We start from the raw sequence: 14,352 nt of genomic DNA, 5'->3' as shown, positions 1-14,352 counted from the left end.
CCAAACTAGGCTGGAATTTCATGGCTTGATCGTAGCGCCACCAGTGGCTTTTACACGTTGTGTCCCTTCTATGTCTCTCCTGTTGACCAATTCCTCCTCTCACATGGCAGCCCAGTCTAGACAATGTGATTGATAATCATGATCTATATTGTAATAAAATGGGTCTTACCTCAGGAAATGCATCAAATCACTTGAGCACCTTGATTAAAAACATGGAAAGATTTGTAAAATATCTGTCCAGACCCAAATGGCAGTACTCATGCTTTGCAAATCCTGCAATCGACGAATCTGCACAAGAGTCGTCATGTTGTTTACGAACCGTTACACGATTTTGATTGGACTATGCCTTAAAGGGGCACTGATCTAACACAATTACCCGGGACTGGTTGTTGCCATTGTTATTGTTTTTTCCCAGTGAGTACCCGGATGTATAGCAGAAATCTAGACTAGTTCGCGACCTCTGCTGCGCCATTCGTAAGCGCATTATCACTTTTATGGGTAGTAATAAGGGCGTATGGTCACATTGATCGACAAAATGAAATACAGTTTTCGAGATAATAAGGAAATGTAGGTATCTTTGCGGGTAGCATCGGTAATGGTGACGAAATTTTGATAAGTCACTTGCTTGGTAATTTTGCGATTTTCGTTTACACTATTTTGACTTGCAACACAAAGTAAATATTTCACCTGAGGCATTGCTTTTTTTTATAGTGTGTATATTTTTTTACTGTCAAAATGTGTAACAAATTTATTAAACGTCTAAATATTCAGTTATTTTACAAAGTGACTGAAAAACATTTCCATCTGTATTATTATGATAACGAATTCCAAACATTTTGATGTTTAATGTCATCACCAAGAGACTGAAAATGTTACGTTGAAAAGTACATTTCTATGTTGTTTGGCTTCTAATCCAACATAATAATCTGTTGTGATGTTGTTAGGCCCTTTTGATCGTCTTAATCAATTTTAGTCAATCTGAAGAATTTCCCAACCAAGACGTAGAGGAACAAGTACGAATCGGTTCAATGCTACAGCGAATGAAGGAAAACAAAATGCTAATACCATAATTACAACCTACCAAATTTATGTGTATCAATTTTGGGCAGCTTCCTTGTTCGAGGAATGTATCCGTGATTATCCACACAAAGGAACAATATCCCACTCGTCTGCAGCTGTACAAAGAAACTTATTCGAAGTCACGTGTCTCTGTAACAATCAAATATTTTTAAAGATATATATCGTTTCGGGATATTATAACCCGTGTTCCTTTCTCAACTGATCACTTAGATTGTTTCAGGTGTTTCACATAGGTGTCAAGTCTCAAGGGTCGGCTGAGAAAGCCCACGTGACAACTATTTTCATAACTTCCACGGTTCCTAAACAATCCATTGAGTGATACATAACAATGAGCAATCAATCAACGTATTATTAGTTAACCCTTTGAACAAAGTATGTTGTTTTTACATCGACACTTCACGCCATGATATGAGTGTATTCCCTTTGTTTTAGTAAACCTAGACATGTAAACACTCCCTTTTGACATATCCACTGTGCAAGATAACAGTGATTAATCAATCAACGTATTTTCTGTTAATCCTTTGATGACTAGGAACGATCCGTTGATTTACAAAAAAAGTAAATCAACTGATCATTCACCTCTTGCTGGGCTGCCACGTGCATATTACACAACACACATTTCACCTCACTTCAAACCTGGATTTAGATTGAATAATTACCCCAGACACAATAAATGCCAAATGGGAACCTTTGTCAGGTAATCTAAGTGGTGCTACCACTAATTGTACCTGTAATAAATTCATTAACTGAGCATCAAGTGAATGACGACAAATACACAAGTGTAGGGTTATACCAGAAAACGTGGATGACAACAAGTAAGTAGTAATCGTATTATCGACGCAATCCGAAATGCGAAAATGCTTTCACTGCATGGATACTTTTTTTTATTATTAAACTATAACCATCTGGGGTATTTCCAAATGACGACATACGATGAGCTCCGCCGTTCTTTTTGTCTGTTTGTTTAGGCTGAAGAAATTAATTAACATGCGCCTTTTGTCGAAATCTTTATAGATCACGGTTAAACTAATCAGTGTTCAAAAATGCGTAAAACAAATATTGCCTCCAGCCTCCAAGTTTATTCAGCTGTCTTTGCAGACGGTAGCCCAGTCTCTGGACAGCTCAATTGCGTTGCGTATCATCCGGGTACTCACGGGGAAAAAACAATAACAAAGGCAACAACCAGTCCGGGGAATTGCGTTAGATCAGTGCCCCTTTAACTCGTCATATTTGACCAATTGATTGTACGGTAAAGATTAAACAGAACAGATACCACACCACTCATTACTTCAGCATTGCTTATTTATTTATTAATCTATTTATGCAAAGAACTGCTGCAGCCCTTCACACCCAAGCATGAGCATATAAATAAAAGGACCAGTATATTTCACTTTAATAAGATGCTTGACTTGTCACTGAACACTGCCCCAATAAGACCTGTGTCACTAATATAAACATGTACCATTTGCTGCAGGTAATTACATCATTTACCAACAAAACATTTCACCCCAGTCACACAACATAGCTTCCTCAACAAGTGATCCCAAAAATTTTCTTACTTGTAATTTATTCAGGCATGAAAACAAACACTTCTTTTCACATCAACAATTTGTCTTCTATGGGTTAAAGCTGACTGTTTGCATCTGTCTTTGTGAAAGCAATTGCTACTGGATAGTACTTATCTGTCTGACTGACCTGTCCAAACGTTTGTGTGCAGGAGAAACTCTGGATAGCACTGAGAGCTACTGGCATGTAGTAGGAGAGGACGATGAGGAAGAGGAAGTAGCGCAGTCCAGCCCGGCGCCTCTCCACCACCACTCGCGCAGACTCATGCTTGGCAGTCTTTACCTTGGTGTCCTACACAAGAACTGTTCAGTGTTAAGGCACAGCAGTTTACTGTTCAGATCATCAGACATTCATCTAGATTGCTTCTAACATGTAGCTCACTCAGGTAGTAAGGTGAGAAGAACTTTCAGCTCACCTAAAATATGACCAAGACACAGGTATCTCATGATGTGATGTGGTACACATGATCCTTCACTTCCCAGTACAATATGTGTATCAATACAATCATAGCAACAGAATTGCATTTGGAGTTGCAACATATTCGGAGAGAATCATACAGTCTATTCTACAATGAATGACAATATGTCTCAAATTGAATTTCTGGTAATAAATATTGTGTAGTGAGTCACTGGCACCAAGAAGTATGCATCAATACTAAATATGCTTGACTCCAAAACTGTGGCAGACTCTGAAACAGTATTCCACTTGGCAGTAACAACTGTAGGCAGAATGTATAACAAAATAAATGTGTTTATCATATAATGGGTAGGTTTCTCGGCAGGATAAAACCAACGGATAAAAACGATATCCGTTGGGGTCATATGCGGATAGAGATGCAAATATCAAAGGTCAAGTAGGGACTACTTTCTCTGTTTATAAACAAACATGGCGTCGCCCTCGTCATTCGGGGATCGAGTCAGAATTAACCATCAGCAATCTAGATAAACTACAGGGATAATTGCTATCATTATTAAGGACAGTCTTATATACTGAAAATCAGTGTCTAACTGTGACGTAGATAAGGCATTTTATAAGTTTTGGCAACTTTGGAGATATAAATTTCGAAACAATTTTGCGAGGGCACGAGGCCTAGCCAAGCGGGATCATTAGCCATATCTGTGCTTGTAGACCTCTGCGGCTTGAAACCTTCTCCACAAATTAAAATAGTTGGATTTGGCCGAAATGTATGTGAATTGTTACCTTGTTGCGTTTTGTCGCTGTGTGTACATCTGACTACACTTCGTAACGTTATGACAGGACGGACCGACTGTCAACAAGGTCTGACCGTGGCCGTGACGTCTCAGAGACAGGGTTAGAGTAGCTTCCCTTTGACAAAGGGCAGTTACTCCAGCCAACAGACCGATGGATTGCCGCAAAAGGCAACTAAAAACAATTGTTGTTTTGCGTTTATGTTGCTTCGCCACTGTATAAGAAACAGATTTCAGTCGGAACTATATTGGCCACTGTCACTGTCCGACTGACACGTCACTAACCCTCTGACGTAATAGATATTAATGCGCGCATTGCAGGAAAACTCACAATGTTTCATTTATGTTTGTGAGAGAGGGAAAGCGATTTTTAAGCACAGAATTAAAGAATGACATTATATGATAAAGAGGTTATCACGCTTGAGTGTTTGGGGATGGTAAATATCCTGTATTAGGAATAAACACTATGTATTTAGCTCGCCAAGGCTCGCTAAATACAATGTTTATTCCTAATGCAGGATATTTACCATCCCCAAACACACTCGCGTGATAACCTCTATTAATATGAATGAACTTACCAATCCCCGGTCCACGCAACTACCAAAAGAGACAATGGCACTAGGGATAGCCATAGCAGTGACCCATCGCAGGTAACTAGACAGCTTCACACCAGGCAAAAGGCACTCTGAAACAAAGATGCTCATAAAACATTTTCATATGTGGGTTTGTACACAGAGCTAGCAATGATGACAGCCCTGAGAACCTGTGCAGGCCATAAAGAAAGGCCTGAATTCAAGTATATATATATATATACTGGGAAGAAAAGATAATAAGTTTTGTTAATGGCTAACATCTCTAACACAGAAATCCCAACATTAAGAGCACATTCTATCATGATATTGATATGAATCCAGGTACCTGTCATGACAATGTCTGAGGTGAAGGTGGAGAAAGACAGAAGAGCAGCTAGATGAGGCATGAATGACGGCCACTGTACTTTCACAAAGAAGGACAGGTAAACTAGTTGCACAAAGTTTATCAATATCTTCAGCTGCAAAATAAAACCAGTCATTTCAAATTATTTCTCAGGGCTATGATTAGATACAAACAATATGATGTCCCTGAGATAGGAATACTCTTAATTATAAACGTATCACTATATTACCCTATTTAGCATTAGGTTCCTGACAGCCACGGCTAAACCCAGATGGGAAGTATATCAGTAACCAAACTCATCTTTCAGACCTTGGTTCGGAAGTGGTTCTCTTCCAAACCAAGCTTTTGAAATGGGTCACTTCTAAACCTGCTTTGAGGTTTTACATTTCAGTTGTAAGACCTACGTTTTATGACTTCCGTTGTGTCCATGCTGCACGATTTCTCTCTCACATGCTTTTATACAGCAACACACTGTATTTTTTCACAATAAGGTATCTTGATGTTTTCTTACTTTTTCCAGTATTTCTTGCATTTAGAAGGTTCATAAATTGGTTAAAACCATGCAAAACCACAAGCTCGGAAAAAGCTCAGGTAATGCCTTCTCCATAGGGCTGCATTATTAATTTTATTCAGGTAATGTCTTCTCCATAGGGCTATATTATTATTTTATTCAGGTAATGCCTTCTCCATAGGGCTGCATTATTATTTTATTCAAGTAATGCCTTCTCCATAGGGCTGCATTATTATTTTATTCAGGTAATGCCTTCTTTATAGGGCTGCATTATTATTTTATTCAGATAATGCCTTCTCCATAGGGCTGCATTGTTATTTTATTCAGGTAATGCCTTCTCAATAGGGCTGCATTATCATTTTATTCAGGTAATGCCTTCTTTATAGGGCTGCATTATTATTTCATTCAGGTAAGGCCTTCTCCATAGGGCTGCATTATTATTTTATTCAGGTAATGCCTTCTCAATAGGGCTGCATTATCATTTTATTCAGGTAATGCCTTCTTTATAGGGCTGCATTATTATTTTATTCAGGTAATGCCTTCTCCATAGGGCTGTATTATCATCTAACAATAGATTTAATTTAAACAATTTTCATAATTTGTATTGTGTGCATAGTTACGTCCTTGAACATGTCATACTAGATTCTCACCTTTGTAACTGCCGCTGCTGAAAGTCCACTGACAGCCACACAAAGTATGATGAGGAGAATGTAGATGCCTGTAGCTATTGCAGCTAGAGGAGTCAGGCTGCAGACAAAACATGTGTTTCCAACCAGTTGATAACCTGCACATGAAACAGTTACGCAATCAGTCTTTCCTACCTAAAGTGCATACACTGGTTGTAATTATGGCTGGATATAATTAATTAGTTGAGAAATATAGAAGAACACCAAAGGTTGTTCTCATTGCCCCTATAAACATAAGTGAGGACTTTGTATATATGAACAGTATGATTCCAAGGGCCAATAACCACCAAGAACTGTGTATTACTGCAAAATGTATCCAAGCTCAGAATGAGAGAATACTTTGAAGGATATACAGTCATCATGAGATTACAAATACTAGTAGTCTGTTATATTGAACTCATATTCTAGTGCCTTTGCAATGGTACTAAACATTATTTATTAAACAACTATATTTTCTCAGCTCTTTTCTGAATCAGCTACTAGTCAACTATCAAAAGTGACAATTTACCACTCATCCAAAGGGTACCTTCAACATGGGGCTTTCAGTGAATGCCTAATGTTACGTGCTAACAACACTATGTCAGCTGCTGAACCTTCTATAATCTGTTTCTGAATGACCATAAGAAATCCTTAGGAAAAGAAGACCAAACAGGTAAGACAAGTTAACATAACAAATATATACTGACTCATGATGAGTGGAAGTTCCATTGTGTATACTAATAGATATATTTGCCACATTAGTATGTAATTCTAGGCTAATTAATGTGTTTTTAACTAGAACATGAATAAATCTACAGACTAAACAAACACATAGTTTCATAGAAAGACATAGTTTCATCCACTACTCCACAGTGTTCCAATAGTACCTTAAGGAATTATAGATCTTTGCAAAAATCTTTACCTTTGCACTGTCTATAGCACCTATCAAAACACATAAATCAGTTAAGTCATTTTCTTATTTTTACTCTGTTGACTACCAATGACAACAGGTAAGCCCAAAAGGCCTTTTGATGTTTTGGAAGATACTGACAAGGCTAAAGTGTGAAAAGTAAAGAGATGTTCACACAACCGAAACTATTCTTGCATTAGTACTGTTCTGTTCATGAAACTGGAACCATAATACACATGCATGAATAAGAAGAAAATAGATAAATGCCTGATGTTGTGAAGCATGTTGTTCGGATTAGGCTGTAATGCAAGGTTTTTTCTTTATTCTTGGTTTACAGATTGATATTGACAATAACCCTGCTAGGTAGGTGGGGACATTCCCAAATAAGGTTTTTCGTTCTTCAAAAAGTTATCTGAATATCTTACCATGTGTGTAGTCATAGTTTGTCTCACATGTTTTTCATGTTGGCTATTTCATTACTGTTATCTTGTGGTGTATATGCAAGTTTGCAATCTTGACCAAAAATAAAATAGTGCTTACAGATTATTTTTTCCCGACTTTTCATAATTTTATGGTTGGTGGTGTAAAATATTAGGGTTTTGTTTGATAAATTCTGATGGTAAACAGAAGTCATTCATGTAATGTAATCAGTGGTTCGGAAAACGTTGTTACGTAACGCACGTGCAATGCGTGCTCGGGCTTGGCTACCGATTGTAACTTGTCGTCTGAGAAATAAACGAAGTGGGAAGTTGGCAGGTTGTCTCTTGGTTATTGAAAGAACACTACAATTTTGGCGACGAGGATGGGATTCTACATGTGTGGTACCAAGAAGACCAATCTGTAAGTTGGTGACGAACATTCGCTCTGTGTTAATGGGACTGATAGCGCTTGTTGTAGTGTGCGCTGTGCTGTTAAAAATGGCGTCCTCGACATATGGTCGAATGGAGGAATTTTCAGTGTCTGAAAATGCAGACTGGGTTGAGTATATTGAAAGACTTAATCAGTATTTCGTCGCTAACGATGTTGAAGATGCCAGGAAGAGGAAAGCGATATTGCTTACCGTAGTAGGTAAGGAAACCTACTCCCTCATGAGGACTTTAGTCTCACCGGCAAAACCCGCTGACAAGTCATATGCAGAATTGGTTGATGTCGTAAAAAGCCATGTGAATCCCAAACCATTAGTTATCGCTGAAAGATTCAAGTTTTATCAGCGAAAACAACGCTCTGGTGAATCAGTGAGTGCATTTATGGCTGAACTACGCAAACTGAGTGAACATTGCGATTTTGGTGGATTTCTTGATGATGCAATGAGAGACATGTTTGTGTGTGGACTCGCTTCAGCAGCTATGCAGCGTAGATTGCTTGCTGAGAAGGATTTGAACTTAAAGAAATCAATGGAAATATCTTTGAGTATGGAAGCTGCGAATAAGGAGACCAATGAGTTTAGTCATAAAGTGAATGTACTAGTGAAGTCTGACAAGAACCGGAAGTATTCAGATAAGCAAGTTGGATCGATGTCTCGGGATAACCGTGAATGTTGGCGCTGTGGAAAGAAAAACCACAACAGTGACAATTGCTATTACAAGAAAAGCATATGTCATATCTGTCAGAAGCAAGGACACATTAGCAGGAGGTGCCATGAGAAACCACAGGAGAAGAAGGCCCATAAACCAGAAAAACTTAAGAAAAAATCATCCAAAGTCAGGTATATGGATTCAACAGTGGAAAATGAGCTACCTGATGGCAGTGATGAGGATGCAGACTCTTATGAGGACACATTGAGTAATACTTTATTCACTGTAAAATCTATTGCAGGTGATAAGCCCATCTACATTCCTATGTGTGTTGAAGGGTCAAACATTTCATTGGAGTTGGATACTGGAGCTGGAGTAACTTTGATTTCGGAGGAGCAGTACAAGAGAGATTTTAGGCATATTCCACTGAAAACCACCAACCTGCCTTACTTGGAGACTTATACTGCAGAAAAGTTACCTGTTTTGGGAAAAATACAGGTGGATGTTGACTATAATGAACAGTCTATCACTTTACCTGTATATGTGGTGACAGGAAGTGGACCGGCGCTCCTAGGCAGAAACTGGCTATCTCAGATTCAGCTTGACTGGTATTCCATTGGCAGAGTCAATACCGTGCGAGTTGACAATTCCCAGAAGGACTTGGAACAGTTGTTGTCAAAGTATTCAGCATTATTTGATGGCAGTTTGGGAACTGTGAAGGGTGTTAAGCTTCATCTGTCTGTAAAACCCGGAGCAAAACCAAAGTTCTATAAACCAAGAACTGTGCCATATGCACTGCAGGATAAGGTAGCTGAGGAATTGGATAGACTAGAGAAGATTGGGGTCATTGAGAAAGTGGAATATTCTGAATGGGCTGCTCCCATTGTACCGATACTCAAACCTTCAGGCGCTGTGAGGATATGTGGGGATTATAAGCTGACAGTGAACAGAGACTTGGAGGTTTCTCAGTATCCTTTGCCTGTGCCAGAAGTCGAAGTGTACTTTCCTGCAACCATCTATGGAGTACCTTGGTTTCAGGGTGGACAGTCAAGGTATTCATCCGACGGAATCCAAGATTGAAGCAATCCGGAATGCACCGCGACCAACAAATCTGACAGAACTACAATCCTTTTTGGGGTGTGTGAACTATTACCGGAAGTTTATACCAGATATGTCCACAGTGTGTGCACCATTAAATAAACTTCTGCAGAAAGGAACAAAGTTTCATTGGGACAGCTCGTGTGAGAAAGCCTTTCAGAAACTGTGTAAGCATTTGACTACATCTGATGTACTAGTGCATTATGACCCAAAACAGCTTCTGATCTTGGCGGCTGATGCATCTCAGCATGGTTTAGGTGCAGTCATTTCTCATGATACAAATTCTGGGGAACGACCTATAGCGTTTGCTTCACGAACTCTGACAGCCGCTGAGAAAAACTACTCTCAGATTGAGAAAGAGGCTTTGGCTATCATTTTTGGAATCCAGAAATTCCATAAGTACTTGTATGGGAGACATTTCACCCTGTTTACGGACCACAAGCCACTAACAAGTATTATTGGACCTAAAACAGGAATTCCTGTACTTGCTACATCAAGACTGCAGAGGTGGGCCATCCAGCTTTCAGCTTACACTTACGAGATCAAGTATAAATCCACGAAACAAAATGCTAATGCAGATTGCCTTTCCAGATTACCATTAGCAGATACCGATGGTCAGAAATCCACTTCACACACATTTTGGACACGAGAAGCTACTTCAGTGCATATTGCTCAGCTAGATAATCTGCCTGTTACATCCAGAGACATATCAGCTGCAACTGTACGAGACAAAGTGCTATCTCGAGTGAAACATTTCACTGTTTGTGGTTGGCCTTCAGTAGGAGATATTTCTCCTGAATTCCTTCCGTATTATAGAAGGGAGGACGAGTTGACATGTGAAGAGGGCTGCTTACTTTGGGGAGTGAGAGTAGTAGTACCCACTCAGTACCGAGTTGAGATTTTGGATAATCTTCATGACTCTCATCCGGGGATTGTTCGCATGAAATCTTGAGCAAGGATTCATGTGTGGTGGCCTAATTTGGATACGGACATAGAGCAGCTAGTTAGAAACTGTGCATCTTGTCAAAGTGTACAACCGGTCCCACCTACAACCAGACAGAATCCCTGGATCTGGCCTTCCCGTCCTTATCAACGGATTCACGTTGACTTTGCTGGCCCCTTTATGGGTGAGAACTTTCTTATTGTGGTGGATGCTATGTCCAAATGGCCTGAAGTAGTTCAGATGAAATCAACAACAACAATAAGTACCATAAATGTTTTGAGAAAGCTCTTTTCTTCTTATGGCCTTCCCAATCAGCTAATCTCTGACAATGGACCTCAGTTTACCTCTCACGAGTTCAAGACATTTCTGAAGAAAAATGGAGTAAAACATATTCTGTCCTCGACGTACCACCCAAGCTCTAATGGTGAGGCAGAACGATTCGTCAGAACGTTTAAGACTACTATGAAATCCATGAGGGCATCTACGTCTACTCTTCAACAGCAACTGTGCAGATTTATGCTGTCCTACCGAACCACACCTCACAGTACAACGAAAACGACCCCTGCAGAACTGTTCATGGGGAGGCGTATTCGTACTCGACTCGACTTGCTGAGACCAGATATTGCTTCTTCAGTTCAAAGAAAAGTGTCTCCGAAAGTGGATGCTGGGAGGCATTTCGAAGTTGGCGACCCAGTCCTGGTGAGGGACTACAGGGGACGTACCGAACAATGGCTCCAGGGGGTTGTACTTAAAGCATTAGGTCCTGTGACTTACAAGGTTCAGGTAGAGAACTTTGAGTGGAAGCGCCATGTTGATCAGCTAATAACTATGCCAGGTACGCCTGATCTATCAGTAACATCCACTACTGAGGACATAACAATCCCTGATAGGTCTGAAAGTGTGCAAATGTCTGGGGTAGAGAAGATTCCAGTTGAAAGTACCAAGGGGTCATTTCCTGGGGAAATCGGGGTGGAGAGTGTTCCACCTGGGACAAGGCCCCCAGAGGCTGAAATTGTACCTGTCACAGAAACAGCGACCCAAAGATATCCTGTTAGGGAGAGGAAGAAACCAGATAGACTGTCTTATTGAACTGTTAGTGTCACATTAACACTGCTGGCATCTTAAATACCTGAGTCACAGACCTTGTAACAATCCTGTCATAGTGACCTCGTATAGTGTATTCGTGTGTTGACACTGGATTGAGGTATTGACCTACTGACCGCATTTTAGGTCAGTGTGACATTTGTGTTTCAACGATAAACATTGATTTGGATACTTTGCTTATGAAACGGCAGTAAGATCGTACTATTATTTCAGGTTATGTTATGTTTGTATATTTTTCAGGGGGAAAAGTGTAAAATATTAGGGTTTTGTTTGATAAATTCTGATGGTAAACAGAAGTCGTTCATGTAATGTAATCAGTGGTTCGGAAAACGTTGTTACGTAACGCACGTGCAATGCGTGCTCGGGCTTGGCTACCGATTGTAACTTGTCGTCTGAGAAATAAACGAAGTGGGAAGTTGGCAGGTTGTCTCTTGGTTATTGAAAGAACACTACAGGTGGAATCTGTGAACCAAGAAACTAACATGTTTAGTCCACTAGTCCTCATAATGATAACATACAGCAACCCCCCCCCCCCCCCCCCCTATGGTAAAATTCAGCTTGTCCTTATGATATCTTAACTATTGAGCAGCTTGGCAAGGACTAGTGCCAATTTTGATCACTGAACCAATTTGTAAATGGTTTCACATAGTATTCCTAGATATAATGATACACCTTGAAACATTCGGGTACAGTACACAATATGCTTCGTTGTGTACATTGTACTAATGGACATTTTGGATGTGTAATATCAAGTCCATCGTTCAGTCTGATCAAGTATAGCTTCGTTGAGAGGCATTTAGAATGTAAAAAACAAGTTGTTCATCAATTTATCTTATCCTTACTTAAGTATTGGTTTTGTCTTCATCTAGTAAGGGGCGGTGGGGTAGCCTAGTGGTTAAAGCGTTCACGTTTGATGGAAAAAAAGGACTTTGTATAAGCATCAACTTGTAATTTTGTTTGATGTCTCTAAACCAGGGGTGTTCAATTTGTATGCCCCACTTACCTGACCTGTGAAAATAAAATTCTGGGGCAGTAGGAAAATTTTCATTTTCCTGTTCTGCACATCTCCCATCAGATGTTGCTTCCGTAAATAAAGCTTTGTTGTTAAAATAAAAGTTTTCTTCTTTCTCTGATTTATAAGGGCAAGTTCAATATCAGGCTGGGCAAGATGTTAGTTTATTTGCCCTTGTCTCATTATTGCTCTGTGAACGCATATATATGTATATATTTTGAGATATGCATTGCACAGTGACACTGATTTAAGTTTTACTTGATACCTCAATACATATTGGTTTTAATCTGCCCAACACATTCTGTTAAGTCGAACAATTAATATAATGCATTAGTGTAGTCTTGAGCTAAAATTTAAATGCAGAAGTTTTCATATATGAAAAGCTGGTTCAGCTGAGAAAACGTACATCCGCTATCTTACTATGTATCATACATATATCTTATGTGCATCATTTCAGCATTATACTTTGAATAATGTTGTATCCTGGTTGTGTGATAACTGCTGACATGATGAAGGTATTACCTTGGTCTGTCCCTGCATGGAAGCACACTTCACAGCCAAGTCCTGTTGTGCCCAGGAGACAAGTGTTGTTCGCCAGGCAGTGGTGGGGGAAGAAGCATGGTGCACACTGCGGTGACGACGACGACACATTGGAACTGTCTTCAGTGGAAAGCAAGCAAACATGTCTTCAATTAGTTCATTGTAGATTAGTTGAAGTCATTGAGACACACATCCCATCAAACAAAAGCAGAGCACCATAAGGCTTGCACTCATACATCCATGTTGGCATTCCAATGTTTTGTAATGGTCTAGTCACAGCTTTATTTCCGTCTCAGTGTGTCCAAGTTAAATGATGCAATTATTGAAATATTTTACACCGGTACACATGCATTATACCTGACACCAATCCGCCATGTTTCTTTTATGCTACAAATAAAGTATTTTGTATCTACTTTGGTAATTAAGCATTTCATTTTCTTATGAAAGCATTTAATTCAAGCCGTTGAACTGTTAGCCCCCCAAATCCCCTGTTGTTTTCGACAGGGTACAAAAATGGTGTCTGTGAAAATATAGAAACCTAAGGAATGAGCTTGTCCATATCCCTTACCAAAATTGCGGAAGGTGTCCAGTACATTGCATTCTTGCCTTTATACCCAGTTCAAGTACTGTGATTATATGTCACAAACTTCATCATAAAGAAGTCACTATATCTACAAGTGACTTTGAAGGAAGCTGACAGGAAGTCCACTGTCTTAGCTATTCTTTAACCAGAAAACAGACAGATAGATCTTGGTTTGGGCATTATGATACACCAGGATAATTAGGCCTTGATTCTGGTATGATGATACACTAACAGTGCTTAAAACTAAGGGCGGTCCAGGGCTCCTTGACATTTGCTGCTGTAGTATTTGAACCTTGGGACCATCCATGCTCAATTTAAAACACTGCACCAAGAGTGAGTGAGTGAGTATGGTTTTACGCCGCTTTTAGCAATATTCTAGCAATATCATAGCAGGGGACACCAGAAATTGGCTTAACACATTGTACCCATGTCGGGAATAGAACCCGGGTCTGCAGCGTGACGAGTGAACGCTTTAACCACTAGGTTACCCGACCACCCCCACTGCACCAAGAAAATGAGAACATGGTTAATGGTGACACATCAATGGTACACAAAGCTTTTCACCCCAGTCTGGAGAAGAACATAAAATGTTATAAAGCTTGCTGAATGCCCATGGTTAGTTTATATTTGGGGCATCCAACTCTTACCATCTACTTTAACCATTCATGATTCTCAATAAAAT

The 14,352-nt window shown here is 39.6% G+C and overlaps 1 protein-coding gene across 4 annotated transcripts in view; it reads right to left on the bottom strand.

Moving 5' to 3' along the window:
• Positions 1-14,352, bottom strand: part of LOC124125516 — a 138,000-nt gene that overhangs the window by 122,194 nt on the left and 1,454 nt on the right. For all 4 annotated transcript variants that reach the window (XM_048399818.1, XM_048399820.1, XM_048399817.1 and 1 more), the window contains exons 3-7: positions 13,070-13,207; positions 5,952-6,085; positions 4,773-4,905; positions 4,433-4,539; positions 2,776-2,937 (exon numbers count right to left, since the gene is read on the bottom strand). In XM_048399818.1, coding sequence (XP_048255775.1) covers positions 2,776-2,937; positions 4,433-4,539; positions 4,773-4,905; positions 5,952-6,085; positions 13,070-13,207 — 674 coding nt within the window. The remainder of the gene's footprint in view (positions 1-2,775; positions 2,938-4,432; positions 4,540-4,772; positions 4,906-5,951; positions 6,086-13,069; positions 13,208-14,352) is intronic.

This window comes from Haliotis rufescens, unplaced genomic scaffold (assembly GCF_023055435.1).
Source record: "Haliotis rufescens isolate VD_foot unplaced genomic scaffold, xgHalRufe1.0.p SCAF_2, whole genome shotgun sequence".
Lineage (NCBI taxonomy): Eukaryota > Metazoa > Mollusca > Gastropoda > Lepetellida > Haliotidae > Haliotis > Haliotis rufescens.
Note: the sequence above shows the minus strand (reverse complement) of the source record. Positions and strands in the feature narration are given on the sequence as shown.